This window comes from Simochromis diagramma, unplaced genomic scaffold (assembly GCF_900408965.1).
Source record: "Simochromis diagramma unplaced genomic scaffold, fSimDia1.1 OVJJ01000603.1, whole genome shotgun sequence".
Classification (NCBI taxonomy): Eukaryota; Metazoa; Chordata; class Actinopteri; order Cichliformes; family Cichlidae; genus Simochromis; species Simochromis diagramma.
In genome coordinates, this window is record NW_024387414.1 from 13,411,798 (window position 1) to 13,431,562 (window position 19,765).

At 39.2% G+C, this 19,765-nt stretch overlaps 1 protein-coding gene across 6 annotated transcripts in view; it reads left to right on the top strand.

The window, feature by feature from the left end:
- The window catches only part of ush2a (Usher syndrome 2A (autosomal recessive, mild)), a 216,232-nt gene that overhangs the window by 75,706 nt on the left and 120,761 nt on the right, over nucleotides 1–19,765 (top strand). For all 6 annotated transcript variants that reach the window (XM_040011777.1, XM_040011776.1, XM_040011778.1 and 3 more), the window contains 3 exons: nucleotides 5,943–6,049; nucleotides 8,951–9,074; nucleotides 18,658–18,788. In XM_040011777.1, coding sequence (XP_039867711.1) covers nucleotides 5,943–6,049; nucleotides 8,951–9,074; nucleotides 18,658–18,788 — 362 coding nt within the window. The remainder of the gene's footprint in view (nucleotides 1–5,942; nucleotides 6,050–8,950; nucleotides 9,075–18,657; nucleotides 18,789–19,765) is intronic.

The following is a 19,765-nucleotide window of genomic DNA, read 5'->3' on the forward strand; positions in this document are numbered from 1 at the left end:
CATGAATCAAACACACACAGAATTACAGAAACACATATACAATCCCTCTCGCTCTTCTGTGGATTTATAACCTTTATGGAAGTAGGATGAATTAGCTATGTTTAATAACTCAGGCACAAATCTCTGGTGCCTAGATGAGCACTAATTGATCAGTGGACGGTGACATGGACACACACAGAATTCTGATTTAATGTCTTTTTCTGTCTGTCTTGATAGTCTGTTGCTTTCTCAGCCCCCCCTCCCTGTCCATCTTTCACTTGCTATCTGCTGGGCTCTTTCGCTCACACACAAATAGCACATGGCAGCAGAGGAACATGAATCACTCTGAAATATACATATTGCACTCAGAGGCGCACTTGACCGTGCAACACACTTTTCCATCTGTTCACTCACGGTGTCTACGCTTGCTGCTCATGTTATGTTTTTGTCTTTTTTGTTTTGTTTATCTCTTTAGGTGAATAGACAATGGGCGCGCAGAGTTGTAAAACAAAAACCTTTCATCTATAAATACTTGCTTAGGGAATTCAGCTTTTGAACATATTCTGAACAGCTACATCTGTTGACATAGGGAATATTTTCATTTCATACAATTCTCAAAAAGTCATTCCTTGTGTTTATTGTGATGAATGATGCTTCATATTGTAATTGGTGGACTTTTTAAATGTATTTTTAATGGCTACATCTGTTGACACAGCGACAATGTTTATTTTAAGTGATTCCAAAGACTTCTCTTGACTGTAATACAGTACAGTTCAATATGGCTTATTGTACCCAGTTGACTTTTTGAATGTATTTTTAACAGCCACATCTGTTGCCACCGTTTTGTTTCATCCAACGCCAAAGATGTCTTTTGTTTCAACTATAAGAAATGATAATGGCATATGCCATTTAGCAGATTTTTTTTTTTTTAATCTCAAAACAATTTGCATAGCGTTTGCTCCTCCACTGGGTGTTAAGCTTCTGCTGCATCAGATTACTTTTTTTCTTCTTTCAGTTTAGCAATAATCTTTGCACTTGACAAAAAATATTTAACAATAATCTTTAAGACCTCAATCTAACATGCACTGGGCGAATACTGTTACATTCCTTTATAAAAACATGGTAGCATATCAGTAGGGAGTTGTAATTAGAAGAATTATACAAATTCTGAAAAGCTGCTGGCTTCTTTTTATTTTTGTTTGGTTTTACTTCATATGCATCTGTTGGAAAAGCCTCTTTTTGCATGCTGTTGTTAGTTGTCTACAGTTATGTACTTTTTGGACCACTAATAACCCCATTAGAAGTCTACTGCCAAAATAAAGAGGTTTTTATAAGGCTGATGGGGTATTGTCGTCAAACATATGGACACCCACGTTTGTCAATATGATAACTTGAGAATGAGGCAGCGTAGGATTTTGGTAGGTGCAGCTACTAAAAGTCTTGAATGAGTTCAAGTCAGAGTGACCTTAACCTCAAGGTCAGAGGTCAAGTTTTCTGAAAATCTTGTGAACACAATAAATTGAGAAAGATGCCATCTAGGATTTTCTAATTGACACTATAGGTAGATCTAATAAAAATCTCAGACGAGTTCAAATCTCAATGACCTCAACCTCAAGGTCAGAGGTCAACTTTTCTGAAAATCACCTAGAATCTTTAAATTTATGTCATAGATGCTGGAGAGGCTGGGGGCTAGCACTTTTTTATTAATCTTTTTTTTCGTCATTGGAGCTCTTTCCCAGCTTGTAAAATCTGGATTGACTCATTGCTTTCTGCTCTGCTTCTTGTTTCCCCCTGCAGAGACAATCTTGGATTGTACATATGTGCACATCTTAAAATTTGCCCTTCTAATAAAGAAGTGCCTCAGCACTGGCTACAGCACAATTAATAAAAACCCTTCCTATTTGGGACACCAAACTGTTTGTTGACTGAAACCTTCTTTAGTCAACAAAAAGGTCTCCAGCTTTTCTCTTGCAAGCTGAATGAAAGGAACATGACCTGAAAAAACCTCTGTAGTAGAAATATCTTCACATTCAGTGGTACTCCTCATAAGGTGTACTTGAGCATGATACAGATGCTCTGATAAATCTTCCACACATGACGCTGGGCCATTAGAGCCAGCTACCATCTGCTGTAAGTGAACAGACAGCATCTGTGAATCCACCGGAGTTGCACCGAAGCACATGACTAAACATTAGCGCGCACACTGAGACAGACGTAACGACTCAAGGAAAGAGGTCTCCTGTCCACCTGTGTTGATGCATTTGCAATTGTTTCAGTCTGTGTGTATCTTCCCACAAAGTTATTGATCACAAAGTAAAGTGAGTGGCTAATCAGGGTCTGATGGTGATGTTTTATGTATCCTACATCCATAAAGTCTTGTTCTACAAGACATGCACACAGAGACACATACACACACGTGCACTCACACTGTAACACCACTCAACAGAACAGGAACTTTATTGATTTACGCATAATTGGCCTGAGGCCCTTCTTGAGAAGAGAAATATGCATGGCAAGGGATCGCCATGTCAATAAGTGGTGTGCTTATGTGCGTGGTGTAACTGTACGCTAAGAGCCTGTTAAGACATGTCAGTTGCTGTAAAAACAGGAAACACACACACGCGTGTGCACGCACACGCACAATTGCTCCTGGGAGCTGGCCCATGATTTAGCTGCTTCATTACCATGTCGGCAGCTAAAATTAACCTTTCTGGTGGACTGTTAACCTTGTGTGTGTATGTGTGGTGTGTTTTTCCGTATACTCATAATAAAGCAAGTGGGTTTTGTCAAACTTGATGTGTCATAATGTTAAGTTAATTTCACTAAATGAACAAGCAGATACAATAAATGAATATGTGACATGCAGAAAATATACAACCAAATTGTACAATCAGCCTGGTCAGTAAGAAAGAAACTGTCTTTCATGATTCAAACATGAACACACAATCAAACTCTATCAACAACGATAACACTATCCTATAGTTCTGTCACATTTGAAATGTTTTTCTCTAATATGGACATCTGTGTCCAGGTTTTATTGTGTTTTAGACTTGTGTCGAAATACAACCCGGTCATTGCTGGGAACTAATATTAATTTATGCTAGTAGATATTATCCCCAGTAATGCAATAACTGATTAAGTGATCAAAGAACATAAGCTACTGGATGACATTTGACATGTTGGTGCACAAATAGAGAGGGCATGTTAACTGGCTGCTACCTCTAACCTGCCTGTTAAACACGCATTTCAAGAAGAAGAAACATGGGTCATATATAAGGAGGAAGGTGCATTCAGGTAGATTATGTCTACATTATCTGGGGGAAATGTAGCTAGGCAGCATCAGATGTTAGTCTGTATGATGGCTCTAGGTATCAAGAAGAGGAAGCGAGTGAAGGCAGAGGAAGAATGTCGTTCAGAGTTCGGCGAGTAGTTGATACAGGCTCTGTGTGGTAAGGAAGAGTCACCAGATGACAAAGAAAGCATAGTCAGGGGTGCACATAAGTGGTTCGCAGGTGCACATGTGCTGTCAAAATAAAAGACGCGCACCAGATAAGAAGTTGCAACGCGCGTTTGCGTACATAAGATTTTCTGGAGAAGGACAGACATTTGTTTAGAACTCTTAAAGATGTCGAAGAAGCAAGCTCCTTTAAGCAATTACTTTGGTGTTCCTCCACCTCCAAAGAAATGTCAGAAGGAGTCCGAACCGCAAAGGAAGCGCGCATTCTCGGAAAAGTGGTTGCAGGAGGTGAGCTGGCTTCAAACAAATGCCAGCTCACCTCCTGCAACCACTTTTCTGAGAATACGCGTTCTGTCAAATGGACAGAAAGGAAACAAGACAATGAGATTTGGCAGTGGAATGAGGAAGTACAAGAACGTATTCAAATGAAGAGGTTAGCAAATAAACAGTGGGATAGTCAAGGGGATGAAGAAAGTAGCAGGAGGTGACAAAGGCTTACAGTGGGTTGTATGTGAAGCTGGACACTGAAAGAAAAACAAGAGAAGAGGAAATGGAAACGTCTAAGAGGGAGGGCAGTGGACTTTTTAACTAGATTTTTCAATACTGTGTGAATTTTGACGGGATAGCGGCAAGGGTAAAGGGTTTATAAGTTGTGAGACCTGTTATAATGTGTAGTTTGGAGATAGTGACACAAAAAAAGACAAGAAGCCAAACTGGAGGTGGCAAAGTTGAAGATGCAAAAATTTTCATTGGGAGTGAACAAAACGGACAAGGCTAGAAATGAGTATAGACGATGTAGGAGAAGCAAGGTTGAGATGATTTGGACATGTATAGAGAAGGGTTATTGGGTATAAAGGTGACTTAAGTAGCTTTGAACATTGCATGGTTTTTGATGTCAGAAGGGCTTTTCTGAGTACTGCTAATTTACTGTGATTTTTATGCAAAATAACTTCTTGGATTCACAGAGAACGGTCAGAAAGAGAGAGAATATCTAGTGAGTGGCAGTCCTCTGGGTGAAAATGCCTTGATGATCCCAGAGGATCATTAAACTTACTTTCATATTGATGTTGTGCTGTTTTGCTGCTAATGTACAAATCTTTTTATTAACATAAAGTTGGTCCTCCTTAGTTGGAGGTGGGCTAAAAAATTGACAGTTGCCACTTTTTGATAAGATATAAGACAGACCAACAATTCACACTTAGAATAATAAGCATGCCTTTTGATTGTGGCAGGAATTACCAGAGCCACAGGGAGAACATGGAAGCTCTGCGCAGAAAGGCAGGCAGATTCAAACCCCTGCATCACTATTCTACCCACTCATATCAAGAAGGAAAATTTATTTACCAACATGGCATACATTAAAAAAATTAATTAATTAATTAATAGTACACCACAGTGTAAAGCAAGGGCCATGTTGTATATGTGTGTGCCACTGAGAGTGTTCTAAATGTCACACTAGCTCAATATCAATAGACTGGTAAGCTATCGATTGGCAGTAATTTATGGTTTGATGTGCCAAGATGAGGCGCCAAACAAGCTGTCCACTTTGCTTTTAAGGGCTCTGTTAGAAGTCACACTAAAGATAATCCGCATGGTTGTCACTGAAAGCTAATTTACTCCTACCACGAACCATTTAGACAATTACTGAAACACACCCACACATCTAAAGAGAAACACTACAATGAAAGGACACTTAATACACACACACACACACACACACACACACACACACACACACACACACACACACCTTTCCCATCTCTACACCGGTCTATCACTTGCTATGCTTTTTCCTCCATTCCTATAAATCTGTCCTCCCTATATCAGCTAGTCTCTGGTAGATTTATTTATGTTATGTGTTAAAACTGCTTCTCCAGTACCTTACAGTATGTTTCAAAGGGACATTTAATTTAACACCTTGAGTGAACGAAGGAAATTAAATTGATCTTCTATTAAATGAAAATGGGACTTTTGTGTAGCCTGAAAGAAATAAGCTTCTACTGAAGGAAAGCCCAATCACACAAGATGTATTTATTCTTAATGTGTTTGAATGTTTTTTGGGTAAATTAGCTGTGGTTAGCTTTTTACATAGACATTTTTTTTGCAAAGAAACAATGTATTACAACACCACAGCTCTGTAGTAAAAGAGCACTGATACTGAACTGGCCTGCCTTCAGTCCAAACCTGCCACCCGTTGAGAACATTTAGTTTAATTAGCAAATAAAAAACTTGACAGAAGATGCCCTGACTGTTGAGCAACTGAAATTCTATATCAAGCAAGAGTGGGAAACCATTTCGCTTTCAAAACCACACCAATTGTCTTCTTCATTATTAAAAACTTGGAAAATGTTCAAAGAAGAGGTCCTACCAAATAAAAAATAAGCACACACCTTTTTCAAAATTTTTTGAAAAGTTTCATCATTTACAATACAATGGCTTCATATTTCATTGATTTAACATTCACTTTCTGTTCATCCTTTCCGTTTCTTTACTTTCTGCTTCTCAGCACCTTCAGGACTGTCTTCACCTCGATTATATCCAGAAAATGAAACTACCATTCAGATAGAGTGGGACCCCCCAGCCCAACTTAATGGACCATACCCTCTATATCAGGTAAGAGCACTGCCCTACACTCAATTCAATTCAATTTTATTTATACAGCGCAAAAATCACAACAACAGTAGTGTCAAGGTTCTTTATATTGTATAGTAAAGACCCCACAATAATACAAAGAAAACAGAGAAAATCCCAACAATCATATGACCCCCTATAAGCAAGCACTTTGGCGACAGTGGGAAGGAAAAACTCCCTTTTAACAAGAAGACACCTCTGGCAGAACCAGGCTCAGGGAGGGGCAGCCATCTGCCACGACCGGTTGGGGGTGATTGGATAAAGACAGGACAAAAAATATGCTGTCGAAGAGAGACAGAGATTAACAATAACTAATAATTAAATGCAGAGAGGTTTATAAACACACTCAAGAAGAAGAAGGACTCAGTGCATCATGGGAATCCCACAGCAACCTAGACACATGACCCAACCCTAACTACATGCTTTATCAAAAAGGAAAGTTTTAAGCCTAATCTTAAAAATAGAGAGGGTTTTCAGTCTCTCGAATCCAAACTGGAAGCTGGTTCCACAGAAGGGGGACCTAAAGCCTGAAGGCTCTGACTCCTATTCTACTTTTACATACTCCAGGAACCACAAGTACGCCTGCAGGTTATATGATACTATGAGGTCATTAAGGGTGTCTATCTTTGTTTGCAGCTAAACAGAAATTCACAGTAATGAATAACTGTTTTCATCTATTGCCTTGCCTAGACCCATGCTAGCCACAAGCATGACTGTAGATATGACCTAAATTAAGTTGAAAAGTTGGCACTCATGTGTGTGGTTCCCAGGGGCTAAAGCTAATGCTACCAGCATGTCAGTGTTTTAAAGTCTAAATCATTCCATACTTGAACAAAGTTAGCTAAGATTCTGTGTTTTCTCACTGGCACAGACTACATTACTTTCTTTTCATGCTGGAAGTGAGAAATAACCCCAGTGTGTGTCTTTGTTTGTCATCTCATCATTCACACTGTGTGTATGTAGAAATCATGAGAACTTCCTGCCTATGATTCCACTGTTTATTCTCTGCCACACAGGTTATGTCTAAAATAGAGGAATAATAGTTCTGATACTGAGATTCATGGGAAGTAGTAAGAAAGAGGATCTGTTCCATGTTGAGAGTGCAAGCCCACATGGCCCTAAGTGTTTTAATGGATTTGATATACAGGGAGTGCAGAATTATTAGGCAAATGAGTATTTTGTCCACATCATCCTCTTCATGCATGTTGTCTTACTCCAAGCTGTATAGGCTCGAAAGCCTACTACCAATTAAGCATATTAGGTGATGTGCATCTCTGTAATGAGAAGGGGTGTGGTCTAATGACATCAACACCCTATATCAGGCGTGCATAATTATTAGGCAACGTTCTTTCCTTTGGCAAAATGGGTCAAAAGAAGGACTTGACAGGCTCAGAAAAGTCAAAAATAGTGAGATATCTTGCAGATGGATGCAGCAGTCTCAAAATTGCAAAGCTTCTGAAGCGTGATCATCGAACAATCAAGCGTTTCATTCAAAATAGTCAACAGGGTCGCAAGAAGCGTGTGGAAAAACCAAGGCGCAAAATAACTGCCCATGAACTGAGAAAAGTCAAGCGTGCAGCTGCCAAGATGCCACTTGCCACCAGTTTGGCCATATTTCAGAGCTGCAACATCACTGGAGTGCCCAAAAGCACAAGGTGTGCAATACTCAGAGACATGGCCAAGGTAAGAAAGGCTGAAAGACGACCACCACTGAACACGACACACAAGCTGAAACGTCAAGACTGGGCCAAGAAATATCTCAAGACTGATTTTTCTAAGGTTTTATGGACTGATGAAATGAGAGTGAGTCTTGATGGGCCAGATGGATGGGCCCGTGGCTGGATTGGTAAAGGGCAGAGAGCTCCAGTCCGACTCAGACGCCAGCAAGGTGGAGGTGGAGTACTGGTTTGGGCTGGTATCATCAAAGATGAGCTTGTGGGGCCTTTTCGGGTTGAGGATGGAGTCAAGCTCAACTCCCAGTCCTACTGCCAGTTTCTGGAAGACACCTTCAAGCAGTGGTACAGGAAGAAGTCTGCATCCTTCAAGAAAAACATGATTTTCATGCAGGACAATGCTCCATCACACGCGTCCAAGTACTCCACAGCGTGGCTGGCAAGAAAGGGTATAAAAGAAGAAAAACTAATGACATGGCCACCTTGTTCACCTGATCTGAACCCCATTGAGAACCTGTGGTCCATCATCAAATGTGAGATTTACAAGGAGGGAAAACAGTACACCTCTCTGAACAGTGTCTGGGAGGCTGTGGTTGCTGCTGCACGCAATGTTGATGGTGAACAGATCAAAACACTGACAGAATCCATGGATGGCAGGCTTTTGAGTGTCCTTGCAAAGAAAGGTGGCTATATTGGTCGCTGATTTGTTTTTGTTTTGTTTTTGAATGTCAGAAATGTATATTTGTGAATGTGGAGATGTTATATTGGTTTCACTGGTAAAAAGAAATAATTGAAATGGGTATATATTTGTTTTTTGTTAAGTTGCCTAATAATTATGCACAGTAATAGTCACCTGCACACACAGATATCCCCCTAAAATAGCTAAAACTAAAAACAAACTAAAAACTACTTCCAAAAACATTCAGTTTTGATATTAATGAGTTTTTTGGGTTCATTGAGAACATGGTTGTTGTTCAATAATAAAATTATTCCTCAAAAATACAACTTGCCTAATAATTCTGCACTCCCTGTACACATGGTCATCTAAAAACAAAAAAAATCTGCTCAGTTTATTATTTTTGGAAAATTTTAGTATGTGATTTTATACTAAACATAATTAACTACAATTTATGACTGCAGTTATAATTTGAGTACTACCACTATGCTAGATACCAGATATTTATACATTATCATATTTTGGTTTTTTGAGGTGGAAAGGTCAGATGTCTCTCTCTCTGACCCGCAAGATCCAGTTGTCAGAGGAACAAGATTTTCTGGAAACAGTTACTATCAGTTCCCCAGTGACATCCTTCCCAGCAACACCGATTTTACAGGTAAGAAATTATGTTTAGATGAGTGCAGGTGTCTGTCTATTAGTAAATAGACGGTATGTATATGTGCATTTCTGTGTACTGTGCATGGGAGTATGTGACAGGATGTGTACATACGTCCCTGTGTTTTTTAGTGTACACTGACTGCACTGTTTCTTCTTCTCAGTGTTCAAGTGACATTCCTTTAGAATGACTTCCCCAGTCATCTTAAAGGACAATTATCTTTCTGTTTACCAGCATCATTAGAGGGCTGAGCTGCACAGCCAAACATGTTCTGCTTCATCTGAGAACATCACCCAGTCTGACGCTCATAATTAATGACTGCTGATACTAATCAGTGGGATTTGAGCAAGCAAAGCTCTATGATGCCACTTGAGATTACTTCACTGTCCCACACAAACCTTTTGTCACCAGTAATGTATTTTGGTGTTAAGAGAATACCTTTCCAAGATATTTTAATACTGTGTCATAAAAAGTAAAGAAAAAAAATCGGTGGCCAAGCAGTTTTTCCTAAATGTATGACATATTTCTGGCTTTGAGTAGATTAAAGTTTTCAAATGTGATTCCCGCTATAATCCAATTTTGCTTGATTTAAAATACCAAAGTACAGTATGTTTGCAGTTCATAAAGTAGGCATCCATGTACTCCACATCTTCCATGTTCATGTTCTGGATCTGAAGTTTTAATAGACTTTGTTATGGAGACATATCATATGAAACACTCAGAGAGCAGGCTGGTGTTGCTTTTGCCTTCACTTCAATACTAAATAAGTAGCAACTCAAGCCTAGAAGTAAGCTTAATTATTGTGATTGATCAACAAATTCGGCAATCATTTAACATGAAATTCACATTTCCCACAACATTTAATTTCTTATAATGGTTGATTAGACTACTGTGAGAAGGATGTTCTGTTTAGGCTGTACACATATGTAAAAATTCAAATATTATAAGCTATTTTAGTATATATATATATATATTTTTTTTTGATTTTGTAATTGCTTGTTCTTTCCATACATATACTAAAAGGATGAGTAGTCTCTAAATGTTATGACTAATGCCGGTGCTAACATAGATGTGGCTGAACACAGTGTAAGTAAAGCAATATTTATTAAATATAATTTATAAAGCTCACAGTTCAGACAGGATATTTTAAGTATATCTCTGGTCTCCTTTCTGACTTCTGCTGCTTTAATTTACTTCCTTAACATGTCATTTTGTGTACTGTGTTTTATTTTTGCAAACAATTGGTTATTAATATTAATACTGCTTTATTTCATGTTTTTCATGAAAGGCAATTGAATTCTTAAAATACTGAGCGAGTGCGCGGTCAGAAAAACCCAACCAACCTGTCTCCTATATTGTTTTGTTGCTTCTTAATTTTACTTACTGAGTCGTGTATTTTTATCCCAAAGCAAGGAATTCAAATTTTTGATCTCATCATTGCTTCTCCAGTACAAAGGTAAATAGATCTCTCTAAATGCTGCCAGCAAATAGATGATGATTTTTTGTTATTGAGGGGCGCTTCTCATCTCCTCTGCTCTCCTCCTTCATAAAGGGTAATGGATCAGACAATCACTTTCAGACCGGATCTATTCTGGACCATCAATGTGTCGGCAGTCCTCAAACCATCGCCCTTTTACAACCATCAATACTAATAGCATCATCTACAGACAATTATTCCCATCGAAGCGCACGGAACAGCGAACAAATCAAAGCCAAATTAGATTATGAATGTAATGCAGTGTAATGCCCCCTCGAGAGTCAATTGATCAAAAAGGGGAGACTCGTCAATCGTTTTGTCTTGTGGAAACCTTGCAACTCAAGCAATGACAAATGTAACATTTTTCTATGTGCTGAATGTTTGCACACTATTTATCTGTTCAGGTGGACTGCGCCATACCCCACGACGCATGTCACAAAGATTTTATAAAGTGTTCCTTAGAATTGACGTCCTTTTACATCTAAAGGGAACTTTTTGTTTTGGCCTAGCAGCATTGATGCCTCAGAAGATCGTGATGTGCCTTCCATATGAAACAACAAATCATCATTTTTCTCTGTCAACATCATACATCATCTTAGGAATATTAATATTTATTGAGGTTCCTCAAGCTTTCTATATCCTACATGCAAACTAAGGGCACATCATTGAGCAGGGTCAATATTCTACATGTTAAATCTTAGTTAAGGTTGAGGTTATCTAGCATGTATTTGCCCTTTCACCTGTTACCTTATGGCCACTTTATTAAAAAATATAAAGATATATTTTTGCCAAATAGGTTCTTTTCCATGTGCAATTACTGTGATAGGAGTGCATGTTTCCATAAATGAAGTCTGGTCGCGTGTGTTTAAAGATGCTTCTTAAAGCTTAATAAGAAGCATTAAGTCAATATTTCCCTCACTGAATCTTACTTTAGATAAAACAAGATTATAACTATATGCAGTCATGCTACAATATGAATAACCTCGTAAGTGCTTGTTTCAAGAAATCCATGTTACTTCATTCATCTTATTTATTATGTTTCTGTGTCTAGAACTCTCCTGACTTTCTGCTGTCCATGCTTATATTTGAATTAAGGACATTGCCTCTCAGTTAAGACAGGCATATGTTATTATTTATAAAATAATGTATTTAAATTGAAATGGGTCAAAATAGATTACACAGTCCTCTCTCCTCACTTTAGTAATTCTTCATTGGGCCTGAAATGGGCTGTTTGAAATGCAGATGACGTTCTGCTTATATTTTTGCTAATCCAGATGCATTTCTTTAACCCACATTAAATGAAGAGAGATGAAACATCACACAAATATGTTAGGGGAAAAAAAATAAAAAAAATGAATGCAGGAACAAATAGACTTGGATAATATCCAGACACATCTTAAACAGCACATTGTTGCAATAGCTGCTACTGCAACAACTAAGCAGGAAAGAGGGAAATGTTAAATGATACAAATTATTTTTCCCTAATTAATATGATTGATTGCCAGGCACTGACGTTGAGAAGGAGAGGGGGAGAAATGTGTGAAGGGAAAGTTTGCACAGACATCATTAGTTTTTCCCCATTTAAAGATTAATCAGAAGAGGCTGGGCTCTTTAATTCTGTCATTTGTATATTTAATGGGCTGCTGCAGAATCTATGGGTGTAATTAGCTAGCTGCCGCGCTCTCATTAATACGCCAGGCTCTGATTAATGCCAGCAGAGAGCTAACATGACTGGAGTTATTCAGGTTATGTTGTGTAGATGATTACACACAACCTCCACTGTTTACTGAGACAGAGAGGAGAAACAATGCACATGAAAGAATACTACCTAATAAATAAAACTACTTAAAACTGTAAATGGCTCAACATAACTGAGTGTTAATGTTTCATATTGTGGAATATAACATGAATCTTCTCGTTTGATTAGGTAACGAGAGTACAACACAGTGCACTATTTAGAATTAATCATTCATTTTGAAATGCTCCTTTAGTTTTAATTGATTTAAAAGTCGGTTTAAAAAACCGAACTTTAACTCTTATTACTTAACATCAAGTTGATTGTGTAAATGTGGCTGGTTGTATGTGCTTATAGTTCACAAAATGTTTCTTGTTTCACTCGTGAAAAAACTGCTGTGTTTTTTGATCAAAGCAGCATTTTAGTTCTCGTATTCAGCATGTTGTAGAAAAAGGTGGAGGAGCCTTTTGAGAGTGTTTCTCTTCCTTCGGGCAAACTTTATGACTGGCTCTTTACCTGGTCTTAGAGGAAAAACCAAGTTGTCAGTGTGTTTGCACTCATTTTTGCATTGCAGAGTGGAATGAACATACTGTGTTTATGGTCCACTAGTAGGGTCCAACACCTTTCTCTGGTTTAATAAATTTGGATTTTTATGCTTCCAGTGAAAAGGAAATTTATAGTCAGAAACCCACTGAGCACACAGTGGGGAGAACCTTTAAAGTGCTGTTTTTTGCTTTGAGAAAAGACAACTAGAGAGGGGGTTCTTATCCCCCACTGCCCTCTCCGGAAAACAGTTTTGACAATATATGCTTTATAACAAACATCCCCTTTCTGTAGTACCTAAACTTCTAAACTTGAAATGTGTTATATAACAGGACTGGACCAAAACAATAAGTATTCACATTGGCGTCCATCAGCATTTTACAAACGTAAAAATAATTACTTTTCAGGAAAAAAAGCACATTAGAGATATTAAGTAATTCATGTTGTAGTATATTAGTCGTCTTAACATTTCATTAACTGAAGTCGTTGTCTTAAAAATTTTGTGTATACTATTGTAAAACATAAACAGCAACAATTTTTCTGTGCATGTTTTTGACCGTGTGTGGCTTTATTATGCATTCTCTGTAAGTGCTTGCTGGGGTATTGTGTTTGTTCGATCGCACAGTGAAAGCGCCGCTTTGTCTATAAGTGTGTGTCTCTCTGTGTGTGTCATTGTGCTGTATGCGTAACAGAATCACCTGTCATGGTGTGTGCACAGGTTTGTCTGTTGATGGCTCCAAAGTGGTTGTCAGTGTGAAGTAGCACAAGTCCTGTGGGGAAATCTGAAGGAAGTATTGCTGAGCATGAGCAGTGTCACAGATGCTTTACATTTGAGCATGCTTGGATAACACTTTGACTATCACAAAAATGCAGACTCACACAAAAACTGTGTACAAAATCTGTACATACCCTTAATTTTCCTTACACGTTTACTTCCATGTATGGCTTCAGGAATTTATTGACACACTATATGAATTATCAGATTTTTTTATGTAATTTAAAAAAGAAAAAATTATTTCATTTATTTCATTTAACAGCCCCTAAATCAGAAGAATTAGAGTTTCGCTACACTGATATCTTTCACTCTGTAGGATTTTCTGGCATTTTTAGATCTGTGTTTTTTAACTGTGCTTTCACCAAAACATAGTATGAAAGCATGTTTGGCCCTTGAGTCTGTCTCCTCTCCATAGGACTGGTGGAGAGTGGGTGTATATATGCAATAACTATGTACTATGTAAAACACACATTTATATTGTCTACATTTTGTATGCACAAAAGTGCAGCATTAAAGAAGTTAAAGAAGTACACAAGCAAGATGCAGGAAAAAGCATGATTGAAAAAGTGTGTGTGTGTGTGTGTGTGTGTGTGTGTGTGTGTGTGTGTGTGTGTGTGTGTGTTAGATGCAAGGTTAAAGAAAATACTGAGAGGGGGTAATATGTGTAGAAAAAGAGAAAGAAAAGGTAATAAAGAAGGAGAGAGGCTAAAAGCAGAAGAAGGAAAAAGGGTTTACGAGAGTAGGTTAAGGAGGGGTAATGTAATATCAGGTATCTGTCATATGACTTGACTCATCGTGGTGACAAGGTCGTGAATGTAAATGACACATGCCTGCTTGATGTACAGAATGCCCGTCCACTGTGAAGAACAGTTTTATTAATTTTCTTTGGATACTACTACAGTCTTTACTGGGTTTATGTCTGTGTAGAGTAATTCATGATTATCATCAAATTCTTAATCAATATGTGGATGGACCCCCCACACACGGCGTTGCACGTTGAAGGCTGTTTATTTTCATTGTGTTCCACAATACGCTTTCTTTGGTAGAGCTTTCCAGCTGCGTCCTTCTACTCTGCACACACCGCTCTCTCGTCAGGTCCCAGTATCGTACTGAAATAGGGATTGCATGACCAGGCGATGAAGAATAGCTGTGTGGGTCACCCTCTCCTGACACCACACCCTGAACCAACTGCTACACCCCTCCCCTACAGCTGAGCCAGATACCACACCCCGCCACATACCCCCATCACCCACCTTAGGCCAGTAAGCCATCTGCACCTGGTCCATCAGGCGCTAGAAGGTGGCTGGGGCTACAAACAAGCTGAACGGAAGTGTGAGAAACTGGTAAAAACTGTATGAAATGGAGAAGGCCGTTTTTCCTTAAATACTCTAGACACTGGAATTAGCCAATAGCCCTTGGTAAAATCCAGCGTCATGAAAAAGCAATTATTGTCTAACCAGTCCAGGCAGCTTATGAGAGATGAGATGGTCATCACAATGGAGGGAGGTGGGAATAGTGGAGTTTGGCACCTCCAGCCCCAACTCATCTCTCTCCTATACCAGACTCACCAGAGAAGTGGTTTCAAGCTCTCTCTGTGCTTTGAGGAGGTTGAGGTGATATATTTGTGTGCCTCCTCCCCTGTTAGACCATACCACTTCATAGCCTACATCCCCCACCTGCCATGTGATCACAAAGCCTCCTTGCCATTTGCCAAGTAACTTTGAGCTAGTAGAGGGGAGTAATATAAGCACTTTGTCTCATAGTGAAAATTGTCTGACTCTAGTCTTATCTACCCGCTCCACCGGCCAGTCAGTCTGAGGGTGGTAGATGCTGGTCCAAACAGATTTAATGCCCAGTAATTCATACAGCTATTTAAGTGTGCAAGACATGAACGAAGTGCCTCTGTCAGTCAGTATCTCTTTTGGGATGCCAACTTGGGAGATGACCTGAAACAGCCAAATGAGGTCCATGCTAATGCACTCAAGGTGCAAAGGCACTTTTGGGAAGGCCAGCTGAGTGTGTTCCTCTTCTGTGTGAGCATCACGACTCACTCAATAAAGCCTATCTTTAATCAATATAAAATGTGGGTAGGCCGACGCCGTGTCAGGGTGCACCATGTGACCATCAGTTCTTATCACTTGGTCAAAGGCTGAGTGTACAGTAAGGTGCCATCACAAGGCTGCTCTAGTGAAAAATCTTTGGTGGAGTGAATCACTGAAGCCGGTGGGGCCTCATGAGGAGGCCCTGCCATCTCCTTCTCTCCAGAGTCAGAGTCACCGCTGAGTGCAGTGCAGACACTACACACCACTAAAGGTTGTGAACACATGCCCACACACTGCCCCAACAGGTTATTAAACCCCGGCCAATCTGTTCTCAAGTTGAGAGCGCCACCTGGGCTTTGCCAGACAGCAGCACCCACTCCTCCTCAGGTCAGCGGCATGCTTCTGCTGTATCCTGAAAGACATTTCCCTCTACATGGGGGAGTAGATGCGGGACAGAGGAACCAGCCCAACACATTTGTCTGGCGCTCAGACTGGTCATGTAGCTATTCCAACACCGCTGCTTGCTCCCAGTACATGGCCACCTGCTCCTATAGTTCATCTGTTTTTCAGATTCTACATGACATGATATTTTCATTTCTGATTTGAACCACTTTTGTATATTAAGTCAGATGCAGCTCACACAGTTTTCCAATGTGGCCTCAGTCCAAACAATCCAATTAGAAGGTAAATGTTTCCGACTGTCATCTGACCAAAGTGCTTTGCCACAAGTGGAGATGTGCTGGCAGATGTAGCACTTGACATTCTCAAATTTATTTCAGGAAAACTCCTCACGTTGTGATCCCAACACGCTCCAGCTCCACATCTGCATAAACCTCCATATCAACAAATGCATGAAACCCTACAGATTGACTTCAATGGCTCCTTCTATGGTTATTTCTACATAACAGCTAGTTCGGACTACCTTTATTTTTGTTTTGTTTTTTTCTATAGTCATGTGTGGTATACTTATGTTTTTAAGATATATAAAAACAACTCAAGTCTTTCTTTTTGCTTCTTGCAACCATCTACAGCATAACAATAGATCCAGTTACAAAAAGCAAGAAAAGACTTCAAAACTGTGTAAAAAGGTTGAGATCTGAGCTCTGATAATCTGTATTCATTTTGAGTTTTCTGTATAGTGTCTGACTTCTCTCTGTTTTAAGAGAATTCACACACTAATTATTTTGCAAACACTTGCTTCTGATGAACCCTGGACTGACTGCATTGGTCTCCTCAGATCTTCCCACATGTCTGTTCTCTACTGAGACAGACAGAGCTGAAGAAACACACATACTCACAGACACACACATAAACCTTCTTGGTTTGTGTGGTTATGTGGATCTAGTAGTGGATTAAGATCAAATCTCTGATCCATGGTAACATGACAAGGCAGCACGCTGGATGAATGTTTCGTGTGTGTGTGTGCACGTGTGTCTTAAAGGCTCTGCTGGCCTAAGAACCTCCAAATTTCCCACATTACTAAAATGCAAGGATTAATTCTGAATATTCCTCATCATTTGTTTAGTCAGATCCCAAATCCATTGTCATTTTAGGTGATATGATTTTTTAGGCTTCTCCAATTGAAAATAGCGTAACTGAGAATTATCTGAAAAAGGTAGAATTCAGACATTTTAGCAGTTTAGCATTTCCCTATGAGTTTTTAAGTTCTGAGCCACCAATCTTCTGACAGATTAATGCTACATGTATAACTTGAAAATGTAGGAAAGCAATAGAAACTTTTCCTAACACACTTACTGATAAAATGCTGTTTTGGAGGTGGCAACTAAACCGGCCAAAAATTTGGGGATTCAGAAAATGATCAATTTAATTTCATGTTTAATTTCTATCAAAACTTCAGTTTGTTGTGTTATCATATTTTCTCTCTTAACCCTAGTCTTTGACACTTTAAAGACTTCTCTGTTAACTACTTTATCCTACAAAGATAAAGAAAGGAAGGCTGTGGTATCATGAGATAAAAGCAAGACATTACAAGTGAAAGCTTCCAAAACTGTGGAAGCAGGTGTGTCTTCTAAGATCAATCTTCATGTTTTCCCTGAAGTATCTTAGTGGTAAGATTATCCTAGATGGCTGGCTTACACAGGAAATGAGGTCAGCTTAGAGGTTTAGTGCTGTTGGGAAACAGTTATTTTGATAGAAATGTACATTTATTAATCTTCCTCTTTCTTTTTTACTTAATGGTAAGCATTATGTGAGTACATGACGTCTCAGACTGGGGTTTAAACAATCCCTGCAGAGTCCTGTTGGTTCTTGTGACAGTGTGCGTGTATATATACAGCTGTGAAAAAGAAAGACTTCATAAGACTCTTTTGTACGTGATATGGTAAAAAGCTAAGCACGCCGCCTGATTCAGTAGTTTGTAGAACCACTTTTGGCAACAATAACAATGTAACTGTAGTCTGTATGAATTTTTGGCTCATTCTTCTTGACAGCATTTTCTCAGTTCATAGAGATTTATGGGCATTCGTCTATGGACAGCATTTCAGTTGACTTAAGTTCTGGACTTTGGACTCTGCCATTGCAACACTTAGATTATTTTCTTTTCAGTGATTCTATTGTAGATTCATTAGTGTGCTTGGGATGACTTTAAAATACTTTAATATACAGTTCATGGTCAATGAGTCCTCAGTTCCGCTGGCTCCACTCCCGCCGTGCTTGATATTTGGTCTATGATGTGCATTATGGCCAAACATCTCACACCTGAAGCCTTTATACCAGGAAATTGCCCAAACGTCTGCTTTTATAGAGATGACCACACTTACTGATGATCAGTTAATCAAGTGCATTTAATTAATTTAATGACCCTCTTAATCTTGATGCAAGCAGTGAGGGTTTTATATAAAATACATGCTGTAGGCAACCTGAACTTTCTGTGGTCAGCTTTAACACTGAGATAACGTGTAACTCGGAATTAAAATCCTCTTTTAGGCTGTCTCTCTCTTTTACTAAATGTCCATCTCCCCCATCTTGTTCCTTGTCTCCCTTTGTATCAGGTGTTGAGCTGAGTTTTAAGACTCGGGCCCCTGATGGCCTGCTACTCTGCAGCTTCTCTCCAGGAAATCAGGAAGAGTTTTTGGCTGTTCAGATAAAAAATGGACGACTCTACTTTTTGTTTGACCCACAGGTAGGTAATGTGTTTCAAAAGCGTCTCTGCATAATTGAAACATTTAAATTGCGCCATACTACAACATACATTTTGTTTGCTGCTGTATTTATCTGTATTTACTGATTGTGCATTTTTGTCTAACACCTGATTTTTTCCCCCCATTTAATTCTACTCCTTATACCTACTCACTTTTCTCACCTGTGTTTTTCTTTCCTTCTGTATTGCTCTCTCTCCAAGTCTCTTCCATTTTCTCTCTCACTTTCTCTCATCTAATAAATGTGATCTGTAGCCCCTCATTGGTTTCTGTCAGGGAGGCAGGGAAAGGGGAAAAACTTTGAAAGTGTGTCAACGTTTGAATTGGACTGCAATTAACTCATTCCCTGCAGTCACCACGCGCGAATACCAATTGCAAGCTAATTAAGCTTTGCACCCATGCACGCACACATACACACACTCATACACATGCACACAGCCACACAGCCTGACTTTCCTTATCCATCCATACAGACGCATGTAGAAGGGTTAAAGAGTCAACGACTTCGATGATGAAAGTGATGATGGGAGATGATTACACATACTTCCATCAGGCCACCAACTAATTACACACTCAAACAAACATGCACATACACACTTTAGTTTCTCATTAGTATCATTGTGCAATACTTTATCAAAAACTCTTCATCAAAATGTAACTATGGGTTATATCTGTCTGTGCAGATGGGTGTATGTCACTGAACAGATCATTGACTATCACTGTTGATTAGTGTGTCTGTGGTTATGTTGCTAGATGTGTGATGGAGTGTATGTGTATCTTCTCCAACTGGGTTGATTCCTTTGTTTAGGCTAGTTTGGGGTAATTAACAGTAGGAGTGGAGTCATGGCTTATTAGTGTTCCCCTAGATACATATAGCTGGGCCCATTACTTCCCCCTATTAGCCTGTTGAGCTAGCCTAATGGGATTACCAATGCAGGGGGGAGGGGGTAATTTAGCATGA